General features: G+C 45.2%; 2 protein-coding genes across 6 annotated transcripts; both read right to left on the bottom strand.

Moving 5' to 3' along the window:
* Window positions 1-11: 11 nt before the first annotated feature.
* pknox1.1 (pbx/knotted 1 homeobox 1.1) lies at window positions 12-10,370 on the bottom strand. 4 transcript variants are annotated; one of them, XM_046404054.1, is made up of 11 exons: window positions 10,130-10,370; window positions 8,513-8,625; window positions 7,117-7,247; window positions 6,314-6,485; window positions 4,862-5,062; window positions 4,599-4,749; window positions 4,332-4,429; window positions 3,099-3,227; window positions 2,935-3,011; window positions 2,536-2,702; window positions 12-1,759 (listed from the first exon to the last, which is right to left on the bottom strand). In XM_046404054.1, the coding sequence occupies exons 1-11, from the start codon at window positions 10,353-10,355 to the stop codon at window positions 1,578-1,580; spliced, it is 1,647 nt and encodes a 548-aa protein (XP_046260010.1). In that variant the 5' UTR covers window positions 10,356-10,370; the 3' UTR covers window positions 12-1,577. The 4 variants fall into 4 exon arrangements, with proteins under 4 accessions (XP_046260010.1, XP_046260012.1, XP_046260013.1 ...); XM_046404056.1 differs by having other exon boundaries at window positions 4,632-4,749; XM_046404057.1 differs by lacking the exon at window positions 10,130-10,370 and adding an exon at window positions 9,757-9,911.
* Window positions 10,371-10,659: 289 nt separating this feature from the next.
* On the bottom strand, window positions 10,660-15,508 carry ndufv3 (NADH:ubiquinone oxidoreductase subunit V3). 2 transcript variants are annotated; one of them, XM_046404059.1, is made up of 4 exons: window positions 15,338-15,508; window positions 14,365-14,476; window positions 12,847-13,926; window positions 10,660-10,972 (listed from the first exon to the last, which is right to left on the bottom strand). In XM_046404059.1, the coding sequence occupies exons 1-4, from the start codon at window positions 15,380-15,382 to the stop codon at window positions 10,815-10,817; spliced, it is 1,395 nt and encodes a 464-aa protein (XP_046260015.1). In that variant the 5' UTR covers window positions 15,383-15,508; the 3' UTR covers window positions 10,660-10,814. The 2 variants fall into 2 exon arrangements, with proteins under 2 accessions (XP_046260015.1, XP_046260017.1); XM_046404061.1 differs by having other exon boundaries at window positions 12,847-13,923; window positions 15,338-15,504.
* Between the last annotated feature and the right edge of the window lie 2,154 nt (window positions 15,509-17,662).

Genomic DNA, 17,662 nt, shown 5'->3' with positions numbered 1-17,662 from the left:
GGTGCACAGCGGAGAGTTAGGCATCGTTTATTCCAAAATAGAAAGCTCTAAGGCAAAACAGACAAGAGAAAAGTGAAGAACGCTTCATAAAAAGCAAGACAGACGCAAGTGAGGAACCGAGAGCTCAGCGAGGGCCCGGCCAGAGTCACCACGGCCCCCCCACCCACCCTGCCTACCCCCCCGTCAGGCTGCATGAAATTAACCATCTTTACAAGAGGGAAATCAACCAGATTACTGCAAATATTGACAGACAGTACAATATTACAGATATTCAAACAAGAGGCACCCCAAAGTTGTGCAGTCATATCAACATTATTGATAAAGAGATTTCAGATCTTTCACTACGTGTGTGTGTAGTGGCAGGGGCTGCAGCGCTCAGTCCTTCAGGCGGGCATCGGCCCACCAGTCCAGCTTTGTTTCCAACGCAGTAGCATGTACGTGTACATAAATTAAAAGTTGAGTGCGTGCAACAAGTCCACCGCTTCTTCTTCGTTGGTGACGGAGTTCATGTTGTGATTGTGTGATTAGCATAGTGTTCTGGATTGTGCATCTGAGAAAGTGACGCCTACGCTGCTACGGTAAGATGATTAAAAGACTTAACGTATGGTATACACAATGATTTAAAATTCGTGAGCGCTGCAGGAAGCTGCTGTGCGAGATTCAGAGAAGTGTGGGGACGATGCAGCACACAAAGTAAAATTATTAACGACGCTTGGCAGAACCACACCGGGTTTCTGCGGTTTAGTGTCTTTTTGACCAAATTCACAGAAGGTGAGACTTTGTGTTTTTGTGCTTCTTGGCGAGAATTCTTTAGAAAAGAACACATGTAAGGCCTTGTTAGTATCGCAAGTTTAAAACCAATTTAAATAGCAATTTTCATCAGCATTCAATTCCTTTTTTCTGTTTTTTAGAAAACTTCAAAGAACCCTGGAAAACAGGGTCACTAGCTTTAATTATGAATCTGTACATAAATATTCCTTACAAAACACAAAAATGAAACGAAAAACCACTACTTTCATGTTTGTATATAAAAATAAGCATCTTTCCTCTTTTATTCCCCGCATTCTCTCCACTCGGCCCGCGTGAGGACCGCGGAGTCGGTCGTAAAAGAGTGCGCACATCTACTCAAACACAAGCATGCAGAAAAGTGAAGACAAACCCTTAGAGATACAACTTGAAAATGTTGGCATCCAAAATGAGAGTTGGGCCGGGGGACGGGGAACAAAATGAGAAATCAGTCAACATTTAGTAACGGAGCATACAAACTTGCTTTGTGTTTTTTAACACTTCTTTTTTTCTCTTCCGTTTGTTGGATTTAATCTTTTTTGAGCTTAAATATACAAAAAAGTGCACTCGCATACATCAACTAAATAATTATAAAAGGGTTTCTGAAATGAAACTCCTGACGTACACACACGCAGCGTAAACGGCCGTTCAGCAGGGTGGAGCGTCGGAAGAGCGCAGGACGGTTCGAGTCCCGCAGGTTTGTGCTCGAAGTAAACCTAATGCGTGTGTGTGATTCTGTTTACGCACGTCTCGTGTGTACGTGTGGATCAGAGTGTGAGGGAGTGTGTCCTCTACTGCAATGAGTCGCTGTTGTCCAGGCCCAGCCCGGCCATGTCCGCGTCGTCGTCCTCTTCTCCGCTGTCCCCCGACTCGTCTTCGCTGTGGCCTCCCAGCATGACCTGCTGGACCGCCAGCGTGGCGCCGTCTGACGTCAGGCTCTGCAGACTCTCCCCGATCATGGTCACCATTGTACCTGAGGGTCAAACGAATACGGCTGAAAACACTTGGACTGCAGGGCGCTGAGCTGCAGCAGAAACTCTCTCAATCATTTAAAGTCTCACAGGTTGAGACAAAGTAAACAAACTTTACGTCATTACGAAGACGAAGGACCACATCTATTGAGGACGCGAGCGAAATACACCGAGCCAACAGAGGGCGCCGTCTACATTCAGACTGGACTAAAGGCCTCACACTGACTCTTACTCACCTCCAGCGACAAGTTACACCAACAGTCGTCAAGACAGAAACACAAATCTCCTCACGGTTTCTGTTCAAAGGCAGCTGGTTTGAAATTGTTCCGACTCGATGACCAGACAGAACGTTTTTAGAATCAACACTAAGTGTTTGAATTTCTGAAACACTTAAAGGTAGAGGCGGCAAGCATACCGACACCAGACAACAACGGTCAGCTCAGTAACGTCCCAGTTTGTGGCCCTTATCGGTCAGCGTGGCCCCAGCGTGCAGCTGAGCAGCTAATTCATGATCTGATGTTAGCAGAGCTCTTAACTGTAGCTTAACAAGCGAGGCTGCAGACACGAGTTCATGTCTGTCAGTTTGATAAGAAGGAGACTTTAGCAGGAAGTTCATGTGATCTGTGGCTGCAGTCTGATGGTACCTGCAATGATCTGATTGGCTGCACTCAAACAACATCACAGAAAGCTTAGGAGGCACAATGATGAAACCATTTAGATGTTTTGTCTGCTGTAGCATTTAGCTTCACTGAGTCTTTGACCCCCCTGCACTGCGTACCGTCTGGCATGGTGACTTGCTGGTGAGCTCCTCCCCCTGCGGCGATGGAGTCGGGCCAGAAGCGCTGCAGTGGCCGGTTCTGAGGCGTCTTCTTCTTAGCTTTTGGCGTCTCAGAGGAGCTGGCGTCCAACATGGGCTGCAAGATCCGTCTCCGTGCATTTATAAACCTGGAGACACAGGAAGACACAGGCTGGTCTGGCATTGGCTGGACTGCACTGAGTCAGACACACTTTGTGATGTCAGCACACACATCATTGTCCAGATAATCCATATCAAACTGTGTCGCGATGAAACTGGTGATTTACACCCTTGGCATGAAGGAAAGTGAATAACATGAGCAGTGTCCCCGTGTGCAGACATGGACTCTGGACGGTGCAGCTTCACAACATCCAAACTCACCAGTTGTTGACCTGCAGAAGCGTCAGGTTTGTCTGAGTGGCGATCTGTTTCTTTTCGTCCTCTGTGGGATACGGGTGCTGCGGGACAGAACAGGAAATGAAAAAGCTTCAGTGCTTCCTGTTCTCAGGGATTCAGAGGAAGCCTTCTGGTGCACACTGACTCACCCCAATGTGCTGGAAGAGCCACGAGCGCATGACGTTGGTGGCGTGTTTGGGCAGAACGCCGCGTTTGTTCTTGGTTGAGTTGTCGTCGTGATTAAAGAGGTTCAGGTCCTGGTGAAACTGCAGCTGGAGCTGAGCACACAGACATTCGTTCACATCAACCACACATTGTTCTGTTCAGATGGAAAACCTTCTCAGCACAACCGCAGTTTGGATTTTAGCTTCCTGACGAGCAACATCCCTCAAAAGCTCATTCTGATCAACAAAAAGCATTCATGAGCTGGCGAGCGAAAGTTTTCCACAGTATTTGAGTGTTTCTAATACATTCTGCATCACGCGGTTCACATTGTGGTCCTGAGATGAACATCAGGGACTGTGCTGCTGTCATATGGAAGGTCTGGAACATCTGGAAGGTTGTGGTGCCTGATTCAAATTATTGTCAAATTTAACAATCACCTCGGGTAAAGAACTTTATTTTTCACACAAATAATAAAATATTCTTGATAACTAACACACAACAATTTAAATCATCCGCAAAACACCACAAGTTAAGACTTTCCAGTGTTTCCTAAAAATAAAAACACAAAAGCACAGAAACCCTCAAGTGTTCCCCTTAAAGTTTCCTTAAAATGTTCACTGAAGTGTTAAAGCTTTTCTCCTCGTCTCCGTGTTCAGCTGAAGGAACAGAAGAAGTCATCTTTGTCACGAGTGACTTCTGCACAGATTTCTTTCACCGTTTGTCTCACCTTCAAGTGAGCGTTTAACTACGTTCAAAGTCATTTTAACCAGTTTTGGTCTCTTTATTGGCCGAGTTGTTGTTTTTTTGGACCTCTTATCAGACTTGTTGAATTAATTTTGAAATTATTTTCAATGCAGCTTCCTCCCACATTTGTTTTCTGTTTGCAGATCACATCTTCTTTTTAGTTTGTGCTTTCATTGTATTTCTCCAGGAGTCTAATCTTCTCCTCCTCTGTTCTCTTCGTCTGCCAGACAAACCGTCTCCATGGAAACAGCTGAATTTTATCCCCATAAAATCTTTCAATGCCTAAACAGAAACCTTTTCAGGGATCTGAAGTCCCGCAGCTAAACACCTACACTTCATTAGGAAGTTCATTCTAAACTGTCTTTAGTTTATCAAAGAGTCCTGCTGGAACTTTGTTTTAGACCAGTACTTTTAAAACTTTTTCCTCTGCCGGGACCCAATAAAAGTTCCAGGCTAAAAGACAGGTGTACTACCTGATTGTTTTGGACGCGTATTGTCCCAGGAGACAGAGCCTGTGTAACCACCTGGCCCTGAGGAGTGACGACTGTGACGGGCTGGTACACGGTGCCACCTGGAATTAACACACACACACACACGCACACACGCACACACACACACACACACACACACACACACACACACACACACACCTTAGTCTAATCCACTGCAGAGAGCTCTCTGATCAGAGTGTCCCACTGGTACATTATGGTATCTCAGCTGCAGCTACAACAGGACAGTACCTGAGGGAGGAGTTGTATGCCACGATGACATACCTGCGACCACCTGGGTGGGGTTCACTGCTGTCACGGTTACGTTGCCCTGCTGCAGGGCTGACGCGGGCACCACGATTTGCCCCTGGGGACTGAGTGTCCCCGAGATGGAGCTGGGGGTCTGCAGAGCACAGAGCGTGTTTTAAAGCACACTGATTTAGCTTCCCGATGTGAAGAAGCAAGCTGATGCTATGAGCAGTGGTGATGATGATGATGATGCCGCCGATACACACCTGAGTCTTGGTGGGTGAGAAGTTCTGGACCGGGCCTTGGACGGGGGAGTACGGGCTGCCCGGGTCTCCACTCAGCAGAGTCTCGCTGTTCATCTTGGTCTTGAGGCAGGCGATGTAGCGGCTACAGAAGTCCTTGCACAGGTCGCTCACCTTCTCCAGCTCCAGCAGGTGGATCCGCAGCACCTGGATGGCTTTCACCATCTAAAAGACATGAGAAGAGTTCATAGCAGCGTGCAAAGTCTTTCTTAAGCTAAATGTTTGCCCTGTCCTGCTTCATTTCATAGCTTCTATTCCTCTGACGTACTGCTCGCTCCGATTTTATTACAGTATTTCACTCTCGTAGTTTTCTGCAGGTTCGCTGCGTTCAACGAGACTTTTGTTTTTGCTCAAAGTGACGCGCGTCCACTTTGAGATGACTGAGCTCTCATGACAGTCTCAAGCGCCTTTACTTCTCAGGTGCGTGGCGGACACCTGTCCTGACCAGCTGCTGTCCGGTGAACAGCCAGAGGAGGCTGGACCCGCGTCAGCAGACTTTTCCTCATGTCACACCGCAGTGAGGAGAGAAACGAGCTTCTGCTACAGTCAGAACACAACTCTCGGCCATCCTGCAGCTAAAAAAAGGTGCAGCGTTTCAACTGACAACATCAGTTCACAGGCTGCTCGACGGATGTTTCAAATCACTGATGTTAAAGAGGCAGCCATTAAATTCAACACTCTAATACCTTTGTAAAAGGAAACTGAAGTCAGTGGTTTTAAAGCAGGGACGCTACAGTGAGCAAACGTTCCCATCCGCTAATAAACTTGTGATTACACTCGACATTTAACAACAACAGCATTAACTTACTGCTAATGCAAACCCGATACTTTCTGCTGCAGCATCACATTTAAACCGAACAGTAAAGCAAAGCTGACTTTTATTATGAGATAATCACAGGAAACGCAACGTTGTCAGAGAGTTTGTTTTAAAGACTTTTCAGGATTGAGCCCAGAGTCACTGACTCTGACTGTGGCTTCCAGTCTTTCTGAGAAGGTTGTGTTCTAATGAATGTTTGGAGAGGACTGCCGGTCACTGAGCTGCTGAGGTCGAAGGGCGCTTGACTGGTGTGTGTTTGTGTTTCATGTTGTATTTCTTTGTGAAATACCTCACGTCCCTGTGCCAGAACTAAAACTGTTTTTCAGTCATGTGTTCATGTTACCGTCACAAAACATCCAACCTTTAGTGGATATGAACGGGATGAAATTAGATTAATACCAGTCAACAAGATTTCACTCCATTTTAAAATCATTCTCTTGTGCTCTTTTGTTTTTCACCAAGTCTGTTTATGCTGCCAACAGCATACATCCACTCTAAAATGTAGTTCACTGTTACGTTAGTTCTGGTGATTTATGGTCCACAGCACTGCATAACAGAGGAATGGTCTTCAACAACCAGAAACGGGAGAATGACCTCACCAAGTTGTCGAGTTCGGGGTCCTCGCTGAAGAACGGCTTTCCCTCCTTCTCCTGACTGCGGACAAAGTTCTCAATGTCCACATCGAAGCTGGCCGAGGTGATGCAGTCTGAGCTCAGCGTGGACTGTTCACACTTCTCAAACAGCAGGGCCAAGAGGGGGAACAGGGGATGCCTGAGAGACACACGAGAGGCTGCTCATACGAAAGGACGTTACACTTCCTCCACACTATCAGAACACGAGGGCTGCAACCGCAGGGCTCTACAAAATCCAGAAACTCACTGGCTCCATCGGGCAAGTGGTAAAAAAAAAAAAAAAAAAAAATCAAGTAACTGACTAATCAGCTAATCACTGCAGCTCTTATGGCTTCCAAAATGTGAAAGTTCAGGGCATATGAAACTCAGTTTTTTTTCACATATCTATTACTAAGACTATGAAACGTACTCCTACAATCCAGTACACTGGCACCAATCATCCAATAAATTAGCTGCTAGTGAGACCATGTGACTTGTTGTTTTTGGCCCTGAGTCAACTGCAAGTGGACAGTGTGGACATAACAAAGAAGTGACAAACATTTCCATAAGTTCAGACAAAAATCAGCAGTTGTTGTTAAAACACCCTCCCATTTCAAATGCCAGAGAGTGACATGAAGGTCACATGAACAAACGGGAGGACTTCATCATATGATTGATGATTCCTGGTGATGGTTTAGTTTCTGGATGTTAGACAGAGAAAGACACAGATTCAGGCACAGAGGGATGTTGTTCTGGTTCTCTCACAAACACAAGAGCAGAATTAGTTCTACCGATATATGGAGGCTTTGTCCGCGTCCATGGGTGTCTGCGGCTCTGTGGGCGCCGGGCTGGACGCCTCTGCTAATGTCCCCTCAATGAACTTCTGCTCCGAATCGCTGTCTACTGCTGCCACACCTTGCATCTGCAGAAGAAAAGAAGACAAAAGGAGTGAGAAAGTGACAGAATCAGATAGAGAGACAGAAACTGACAGACGAGGTGAAGAGAAAGGCGGAGAATGAGAGACATAAAGACATCATGTGAAGACAGAGCAGCTGCAGGGCAAAGCTTCACACAGAGCCTTGTTTCAATACGAAGGCTCTGGAACGTCATGAGGACACGATCTGAAAACCACCTCAGAAGCAATACGTTTCTCATATGAGAAAGAATTTGAAACAAGCATGAACACTTTTCACTGGGGCCAACGAAGGCAGATGGAGGTACTGGTGGTGTTATTAGTCGGCAGTTATGTCAGCACTTTTTTGTTGAGAGTTGTTGGATTTTTTGTAAACTTTCTTCTTGTGGTTTGACAGATTTAAACGTGTGTCTGCAATCTTTCGCGTCCTCCAGTCAAACTAGACTGCATCCACACATTGCTGTGTTACAATCCTCAAGACCTCAACACTAACACATCTGCCGTTAAGATCTGATCGCAAGGGGGAATATAATCCAGAACCTGCGTGCTCACACTTGCCACCGCGTGCAAATAAAAGGACACATTAAAATGTGGCCGCAGCCTCTGCGACACTCAGCTCGGGGCACATTCATACATCAGACCACCTTCTCTTTCATATTTTCACACCGTGCCTTCCTACCAGCAACCCAGAGCATAAATCTCATCCCCAACCATGTGACTGAGAACAACAATGACTTAAATTGAGTGCAAACAAGCTAAAAATAATCACTTGCTTGGGGTGGAAAATTTCCTATTAGTCATAGCTCCTTCTCAGCTCTCGACACCACCAAATTTGGCCCTTGTTTTGTAAGCAATTTACATAAGCACAGACAGATAAATAAAAGGCAGAAAAGGAGGCTTCACACTGCATCAGTGGCTCTCATATGCTGATTTATTTGTGGCGGCCTGAATCACACAGGCACACATGCAGCCGACAAACTGATGTAATAGTATTAACACTGGCTGTGTTCTAGTGTTACGTGCATAATGTGTTTCCCTTTGTTTGGCTATCTAGGCTGACTTATCGCCACCAGAAATAACTGTGTGTGTTGGGGCATATCTATGGGCAAAAAAAGCAGAATAGTAAAGGCTGCATCCCGAAACATTTCGGTGTCATTATTACAAACACTCAAAGCAAACAAGCCAAAAAAAAGAAAAGAAATGCAGCCAAGTCAGTTGGAAGCAGGATGTGTCAGGCCTCGAGGTCCCAAACCAGATTTCTCCCTCTCACCCACCTGATGCTCTCCCTTTGGGTACTTGTCTATGGAAACCGACTGGGCTGCCATCACGTTCACTGCAGATGCTGCAAACACTGGGGCATTATAGAGAGCAGGGACAGGTGGCCAACCTACACAATGCACATATTACATCATTAGAGTGTTGTTTATTGGTGAAACAGTCATGATGTCAGGATGAAAGATTATTAGCTTTGTACACTGGGCTGGTGTGACGGAGGGGGGATGAAAATGATTATTTCTGCACAGCTAAGAACTGATGTTGAACATGGATGCTGGTTAATGCGACTTCACGCGGGGTCAGGAATTACAAGTTGACATTCATATGAGCAAAAACTGAACGTGTGCCGTTTGGAGGACACGTAGGACAACAGCAGAAGAAATTAAAAGACTTAATTTCACCAAAAATCTCACATCACATCTTTAATGGTAAAGTTATCTGCACACAGTTTGGGGGAAAACAAGGGAATGTGGGCACCCTCCAAAAAAAGGAGTAACGTTTAACGATTTATTTCGATGTATCTTATTGGAAATAAACAAACATTTCTGTCCATACCGATCCTAAATAAAACATAGGAGGTTCATATACCGACGCTGAGGTACGTTGCTGTGATAAATAGCGAGCTCATGTTAACGTTACCCTGCATCTGCTTTTAACACACCCACCACGATGAACTTAGCTTTTAGCTCACTATTAGCTTCTCACACTATCTGTGGCGGCCAGGGAACATGAAGTTTTTTTACACCCTCGAAGCTAACATTAGCCAACTATCATCTAACTGACATAACGTTTGTGTTTGTCGCAGGAAACAAAAAGCTCGGCTAAAGCTAACCTTGTTTTTCCACAACAGATAGCTAGCCTGTAACGTTACTCCCGCTAGCTTCCGAACGAAATCTGAGGTTAACTCAAAAGAGGGACCGTCTGGCCGAGCTACAGCTAACATTAGCACGCTGGCTAACTGTTAACTTAAAAGTGTTTCTCATGCTGATACGGTGCAGCCAAAATACAAAGCGCCATATTTAGCAGGAGAATCACTGCCAAAAAACAAGCTAACCCAGCTAGCTAGCCAGGTACAAAAAAAGACCCCGCTGCGGATTGATACAAAGCGAGCCGTTTGCCAAAATAACAAGACAGCTTCGGCCGCTTTAGCGTTTTCGATTAACATTTTAAATGAATATGCATTTCTTGTACGCCGTGTGCAGTAACTCGATTGCAGTGATATTAAGAAGAGTTGGCTGCACACCAGGCTAGCCCGGTTGATCTTCAAATCCTTCCCACATCAGTCAATCAATCAAGCGGGGACAGCTGCCCTCTCCTTCCCCTCCCCTCCGCGCTAACGTTACAACTGTCGGGCCTCGTTTCTAGCTCTCGCCCTTTGCTTTTCCACAATCCTCCTCTGCCCCCAAAACGCCGACATATTTTTTTACCCCCCCTCCCCTGTATACAGATTTTTTTTTAATTCTTCCCAGAGCTCTGGCGCCTCTGCTTCCCTTCCAAAAACACCCTCTGCTGCCCTGACTAAGTCCGCGCTCCTCGCCCCGGGGCATTTTTGCGTGCGGCCCAGATTGTTTGATTGATAGGGAACGGAAAAAGAGGGATTTTGAGTGACAGCTTACCTGAGTGCCAATCTTCGTCACACTGACAAGCGGCTGCAGCAATCGGGACCCGCAGTTGTCGCGTTGCGTCATCGCGTAAGGGCACGCAGCAGCGCTCGGCCCATGAATATTTATGAGGTGGGCGGAGACATGACGTCCTGCTGCCTGAAGAGTCCCTCTGCACCCGCTGCTTGGCAAACACACTCGCTGCCCTCATTAACACATTTTCTATGTATATCTCAGGCATTACAATCCTTTATGCATATTCTCTCATCATACAAACACGAGTACACAAACATGGCAACACATGAGTGTTTTTTTCCCTAAACAACGCATAGAGCGAAGACGATCAGCACGTTATCTGTAAGCAGGCAGGCTAGAGGAATAAACATTGTAATCATTAAGACAGAAACACAGATAAACCACTTGCACACTCAGCTCTATTCAAATGATCCCCCTGGAGGCAGAAAGCAGCACAACAGAAGCGTTTGATCTTTTCCTATATCTTTTCTTCCACACAAATTCCTTTTAATAAGAGAATCACACTGTACTTCATTTCTCTGTTGTGGACTTTATTAATATACGATTTTTAACAGCAGAATTTCATGCAGCTCGCACAGGTGGAGTGATGATCATACGTCACGGGGAACAACACCATCGCCATCATCTTTAAACAAGATAAAGGTCTGCAGCGAGGTCAGCTCGTCTACTGTCTGCCGGAGGAGGGCTGCGGGAGACGGAACTTGGCCATCTCCACGTCCAGGTCTGCAAATGTGTAGTGATGGTAGCCGTGGTGCTGGTAGTTCTTATAAGTGCTGTTATCGAAAGGCTCCTCTGGCTCTGGAGGTGCCGCTGCTGCAGCCTCTGCAGAAGGAGGAGAACAAACAACAGAGCTTTCAGAACGCTGCCAGTACAAAAATCGTGCATTAAGACAGAAATAGAACACGATTAACCAAATACAATCCTGAATTTCAAGCAACCAAAACTGTAATTAAGACCTGAGCTACAAATGGAAAGCAAAATGTGGCTTGCTTTGAAGATATCTGAAAAGATTTTTGAAGGGACAGCACATTTACATATTCACACATGCTGACAAAGGTGGTTTACGGTGGGGCATTTCCTGTGGCGGCAGGCTGCATTACCCCCAACAGAGTGTGGAGACACACTGGTGTGAAAGGCCTCAAGGATCAGGCAGTAAAGGCAACCCATACTGGAGGTGCGCTGGCAGCGGCGCGCATGAAATGGATTTAAAAACGGGGGCAGCAAGTCAAAATCATATTAATATTCTTTCATAAACACCAGTTCACTCTAAAATATTGTCTGCAGAAACCCTCTTATCATGCTGTGACTGTTATTAAGGTTATAAGCAACACAAGGCAGAGAAATAAATCTTACACATCCACAACCACAAAGACAAATATTAAAAACACATTTTTTCATTAATCAACTTCAAATTCCTCTGGGGGAAAAACGGATTCACACAGTAAGAAAAAAGGAGAGAAGTGAACAACTAAAGACCAGAGTGACCAGTGAGGTGTGGGGTTTGTTCCCGGAAGCAGAATGAGCCAGCTGGTCAGAGAAGTGCAACAAAGGGCTGTAGGTGCTGGAATGTTAAAGGGACAGTTCACCCCATATTAAAAACTACATCGGGTTCCTCTCACCTGTGGTGCCGTTCACCCATCCAGATAGTTTTGGAGATATCACTTCACTAGATGACACTTCACTTGTGGTGCTCAAAGTGATAAAATCCAACAGCAACGTCTCTTACCATTAAATCATGACCCGGTCGGTCAAGATAATCCAGAGCTTGTTGTTAGCAGTTTCATGTAGGAACTATTTTCTTTCTGTATCACCACGCAAAAAGAATCTACTTGTGGACGAGAGGCTTGTCGGTGACTATTCTTTTTGTTTGTTTGTTTTTTTAGCTCTTAGCACCACGTGTAGTTTGACGGATGAGTAGCACCGCAGGTAACAGAAAATATGTTTTCGTTGTATTCTTAGTGTTTTTTTTATGACACTCATACTGAAGTACTTCCTCTGACTCCAACCACTCCCAGCTTCTGCTCATCCAGCTGCTGTCAGGGACGCGTCCTCACTGCAGCCAAACATGTGCACTCTAACGTTACTGTCAGCAATAGCATTACCTGGCACAATGAAGGCCAACACCTGCATGTTTACCTGTAGCCTCAACATGAAGTCAACATTAACCTGTGAGCCCTAATTCATACAAACAGACATACATGAGCCACAGTGAGCATGTGATTATGAGAGTGAAGATGCATTTGGCAACAGGGAGGAGGGACAGAGCAGTCAGCAGTGTGCAGCAGGAGTTATCACCCTGATCAAACAGTAACAGCAGCACCACAGACGTGCAGGCGGCTGAAGGACAAAGACGGACAAGTCTAAGCTTCAGTTTCCGCAATGCAAGTGAAAGTAATGTTCAAGAAAGAGGAAAATGCGGGAAATGCACCAAATAGCCCCGCAAGCATGGCTAAAAGACACTACATCCACCTCATGCAAAACAATTGAAAACCAGGCCAGGGAGGTCAGATGTCACAGCGATGGAGCAAAAGTTAAAAAAAGAGGATCCAGAGATGTTATTTAAACACAGAAACTACTGCGTGTGATGCCTCCTAACATTATGCAGAATGTGTTAAAAGGAATAGAGAGAAGAGTGTGGTCATCTGGGGGGCTCAAAGGTCCACAAAGAAAAAGGTAGAGTCAGGTGTGGTGTGTACCCTCAGATGGTTCAACTGTGGCCTCTGCCTGCAGCTCCTCTCCTGCAGCTTCAGCTATGACTGGAGCGGGATCCACCAGCTCTGAACCTTCAGCTGCAACCTCAGCAGTTTCAGCCTCTGCAGGCTCTGCAGCAGCTTTCACGGGGGCTTCTACGGCTTCTACAGGCTCTTCAGCAGCTCCTGCTGGGGCTTCAGTGGAGGCAGGCTCTGCAGTTTCTACTGGAGTGGCAGTCTGTGCTCTTTCTGGAGCTGCAGCTTTGGTCAGCACTTCAACTGGAATTTCTGTCTGGACACCAGGGACAGCATCAGAGGCGACATCTTCTCTGACTTCTGGAGTAGCTTCCACTGCTTCAGCTGAGACTTGTGTGTTGCTCACAGTGCCCTCTGGAGCAACTTCGTTGGCAGTGCGCATTTCAGCAGCAGAGTCGACTAACTCCTCAGAGGCGAGAATGGGTGCCTCCTCGGTGGCAGATGCCGCTGCTGCTGCTGCTGCTGGAGCCTCAGTAGAGGCAAGAGTAGCTTCAGGCTCCGGTCGAACTTCTGTCTTAGCTTCATTAGTGTCTTCCTTCACTTCTGAAGTGACCTCCTGGACTTCTGCTTCTCCTTTCACAGTGGAGTCTGACACCTCAGGAGGTGAAATCTTTGTTTCAGTCTTCACTCCTGACTTCTCGTCCTCAGAGTCAGAGTCAGAGTCTGAGTCTGAGTCAGAATCTGAGTCGCTGGAGGAGGAAGAGGATGATCCGTCGGCTGCTGGTTGTGCAGGCTCAGAGGAGGCAGGAGTGGGTGGGACTGCATCGTTTGGTGTTGAGGTTGCATGAGCCGGAGGTTCAGCTACAGATGGAGCTGCATGAGCGAGAACCTCAGCAACATGTGGGCCAGGAGCTGGAGCTTCAGCTGCAGCTGGTTCACTGGGAGCAGCGGCAGGCGGAGCAGCAGCTGCAGTCATTTCTGAGCTGACCAACAGTTCAGTTACACCTAGAGACTGTGCTGGGAAAACTCCTGGCTCTGAAAGTTTAACTGGGAAGGCAACAGCAGTCTTGTAGGCTAGCAAGGCAGCTCTCTCATCTGGAGCCTCTGCTGCTGAGGAAAACGGCAAATGGGACAAAAGCAGTTAAATGATAACAACCATTTCGAGTGAAGTGGCACGACTCGCTTTACTTCAAAACTGCACAAAAACAGAAAAATGAAATGACCGCAACACAATAATCATTCAAGAAAGCACATAAACTCACTGTTAACCTTGATACTGTCATAGTATTTAGAGTCACAATCAGCTGCACTTTAATGCAAACTTAATTTTAACCACAAATTATTCCAGATTAAATGGACGACTGGAAGAAAAAGCAAATTTTTGACGTTATGCCACTGCAAGAAAAGAGTCACATGTTAAGCTCTGACATCATATACAAATATAAAATGAATAACGTTACGGAGACAATGAAAATAAATGAGTCAAACATGATTAAAGCACAACATCAACTAGTCAGCAGAACTTCCTTAACACAGCAGATGACTTACTCTTGCCTGCAGCCTTTGTCTTTTTGGGGGTCTTCGGTGGTTCTTCAGCCTGAGTGCAGAACGAAGCAGCCGAGCGACCCCTCAGGACGCCCCAGCTCTCCACCTGACCACACTGCAGGAAGACACACGCACCTTTTGTTACTAGCACGAGGAAGTGTGTGATCAGTCCGCCAGTTGACTGAACATGTCAATTTGGGTTCTGGGAAACTGCAATGATTATTTCTTTTATATGGCTTAAAGGCCTATTGGATTCATCATGAGTAATTAACTGATTACGAAAATAATTGCGAGTTGCATCCTCATGTGGTAAAAGGATGTCATTTCACAGTTTGACATCAAGAGGCAGAGATGTCGTATACTCAACCGATAAATGTAAGATATAGTAAACATTGTTTATGACATGTTATTTGTTATTTAGTGAGTGTCATGTTTTGTTGGATAACGTGCAATGTTAACAACGCAAGGGATGACACAAGACAAGCTTCTATTCAGTCAAATCTTGTTTTGAAAGAAAAATAATTTGATAAAATGATACTTATTATAATTGACCTTTCATAGCTGTAGTTATTGTTGTTGTCCACCATAATATCTTATGAGGAGAAGTGACTGTACAGGTATATTTAACCTGTGTTTTGACCGCCTCACAGTCAGTGACGACTTAGCCATTTTTAGCCACTGTTAGCTGTTTTAACTAACCTGATGAAGTTTGCCAACAAATAGCGGATGATGTGGTAAAATGTCAAAATTAAAAACTTATGTTAAAAGCAGTTGAACTTTTTTGTTGAAACCGGTTATAAAACGGTGTTCGCTCAGAGGTACGTCAGGCGGGGTTAAAGTCAGGGACTGCCGTCAGTGTGTCCGCCTCCGCTCGGCGGTTTCACCCGCCTGCCGTCAGCTCCCTCACATCCGCGGACGTCTGGTGACAAAACACAACAAATGTAAAGCGTCAGAGAAGTAATATATTTAATGTTACCTTGAGGGAACCCAGTCGCCCTAACCGAAGCAAAGAGGCGGCCATTTTGTGTTCCTAGTATTATGGTCCGGTGGGAAACTCAGAGGGACACTCATCTGTTCCACAACGATATACTGGCACGAACCAAAGCCAAGCGGTCTCTAAATCAAATCCAAGAATCGGCTTTACTGTGAAAAAATGCAAATACACACAAGGAATTTGAGTTTAAGTTTAAGTTGCACTCAGTGTTACACACATACTCTTAAACTGTCAAATATTTAATATAAAATTTGCAGGTAAGTGTATATGTTAATGTAATAAGGTTATTGATACTGGAGGACCGATTTAATTGTTCACGATTGCTGTGGGATTAAATCGCTCTGGGGTCTGCTTGTTTCTGTGCACAGGGCTCTGTAGCGCCCCCCAGAGGGCAGAAGGTGGAGCAGGTTGAGTCCAGGGTGCGATGGATCTGCGGCGATAAAGATTTATAAATAAATGAAATAATACGGCATGGAATTAGTGTTGCCGCAGCAAGTTTAGCTCAGTCAGCTGAAGCTTTTAGCACAAAAAACAGTTTTACAAAATGTTTTGCCTTAAATCAAACCATCCAGCAGTTTATACATTTGAAACGATGACAGAAAATTAATTAAATGAAACTATTCTGATATAATGTTTGGACTTTTCCAAACAAAACAATCGCTCGATGAATGAAGATAATAATCAACAATGAAACCTCAGTCAACTCCAGTAAAAACTAGCTTTTACACTGTATGCGAGAGAACAGCACAACAGAAAACAGGCCGACAATTCCTTCAAATATTTCAGGTTCACTTTTTAGAACTTTCTATTGTTACATACATAAGTAAAATTACGTGCTATAAAGTAAGTACTAAGTATTTCCGGTGCAGGTCTTTTACTGAAGATGAAAATATATAATGCACAAGACAGCTGCGCAAACGGCGGAGGTTTAGCTCAGCGGTTACTTCCAAAACATATCTGATGTTTTCAATGCTCCATCGGTCCGCGGGCCAGGGGTACGACCCGCGGGCGCTGTCCTCTGCTTTTTAACCTCCCCGCTCAAACCAGCCTCTGCCCTGTGGTCAGGACCCTTTACGAGCCCACCATCGCCCTACACCGAAACAGGTGAGTGAGTTATTTTGTGAAAATGGGTACTTTGTAAAATCTCGGAAAGCTGCGCAACCAAGTGACATTCTCGCGAGAGTGGAGCGACCTGAGTGTAAAGCGGAACGGTTCTGTGCTGCTCGTGTTTTCACCTTTCAGTATGAGATATTTTAATTAATGTAGTACGAACTGCAGCTCATGTCGTGTTTCAGTGATAACAGCTGCAGTGAATAGTTCACAACATGACATGTCCTTACTCATGTAACACTACTACTAGGATCAGTACATACATACTTTGTCCCTGAAACAAATCGGTACAATAATCAATCCATCCACTAATCATAACTTGAGGGACTCTAGTGTGAATAGTCTTTTTCTTTTCTGTACTGTGTACAGCTGGTACTTGTTTCCTGTGTATTTATTCTTTTTGAATGCTCATCCTTCCCTTATCCCTGCATGCTTTGCACCTTCTATGCTCTGTTTGCTGCTGTAACACTGTAATTTCCCAGTTATGGGACTAACAAAGGATTATCTTATCTTAATTCTCCAGATAATCAGTTTGGCTTTAAGCGTAACCATGACACTGACTTGTGTATTTATGCTCTTAAAGAAATTGTAAGTAAGTCTAATAATCAGAATTGGTCAGTTCTCGTGTGTTTTATTGATGCCTCTGAGGCCTTTGATCGAATTTACCATAAAAAACTGTTTACTAAAATGGTTGAACTAAGTGTGCCTGTATGCATAGTGAGGGTGCTGCCATACCAGTATGCCAATTGAACGGTGCAGGTTAAATGGGGGTGCCCCATTCAGTGTGAGTAATGGTGTCAGACAGGGGAGCATACTTAACCTTTATATGGACGATCTATCACAGCCTGTAATACCGGGTGTATGATTGGTCACTGATGTATGTGGATGATTTGGTTATTTTTTCCACAAGCAGTGCTGGTCTACTTGTGAAAAAGTCAAATACCTTGGTCATTTCCTTACAGAGGACATGACAGATGATGGCGATATTCACAGGCAGTGCTGTAAACTGTGCAGGCAAAGGAGAGGAGCAGAACGCCTCCTTTAGTCAAAGGTTTCTCCTCTGAGGAAACACAGAAGGTGAGGCTGTCTGTCACCAGGTTCCAGCTGAGAGGCTTCTTTGTAATGGCGGCGATTCTCCTTCAATATCTATTACTTTAGCACCTTTCGGCCAGTCTTTTGTGGGGAACGCTTGCATGA

This window comes from Scatophagus argus, chromosome 11 (genome assembly GCF_020382885.2).
Source record: "Scatophagus argus isolate fScaArg1 chromosome 11, fScaArg1.pri, whole genome shotgun sequence".
Taxonomy (NCBI): domain Eukaryota; kingdom Metazoa; phylum Chordata; class Actinopteri; family Scatophagidae; genus Scatophagus; species Scatophagus argus.
The sequence above is the reverse complement of the archived record's forward strand: the minus strand, read 5'-3'. Positions and strand labels throughout refer to the sequence as shown.

Coding starts and splice junctions, on each gene's coding strand:
- pknox1.1 (XM_046404054.1), bottom strand. CDS start 10,355: ATGCCTGAGATATACATAGAAAATGTGTTAATGAGGGCAGCGAGTGTG. Junction 6,486..7,116: donor GACAAAGCCTCCATATATCG/GTAGAACTAATT, acceptor TGTGTCTCTCAG/GCATCCCCTGTTCCCCCTCT. Junction 3,228..4,331: donor TACGCGTCCAAAACAATCAG/GTAGTACACCTG, acceptor CTGTGTGCTCAG/CTCCAGCTGCAGTTTCACCA.
- ndufv3 (XM_046404059.1), bottom strand. CDS start 15,382: ATGGCCGCCTCTTTGCTTCGGTTAGGGCGACTGGGTTCCCTCAAG. Junction 14,477..15,337: donor GGCGACTGGGTTCCCTCAAG/GTAACATTAAAT, acceptor GTCTTCCTGCAG/TGTGGTCAGGTGGAGAGCTG. Junction 13,927..14,364: donor GACAAAGGCTGCAGGCAAGA/GTAAGTCATCTG, acceptor CGTTTTCCTCAG/CAGCAGAGGCTCCAGATGAG.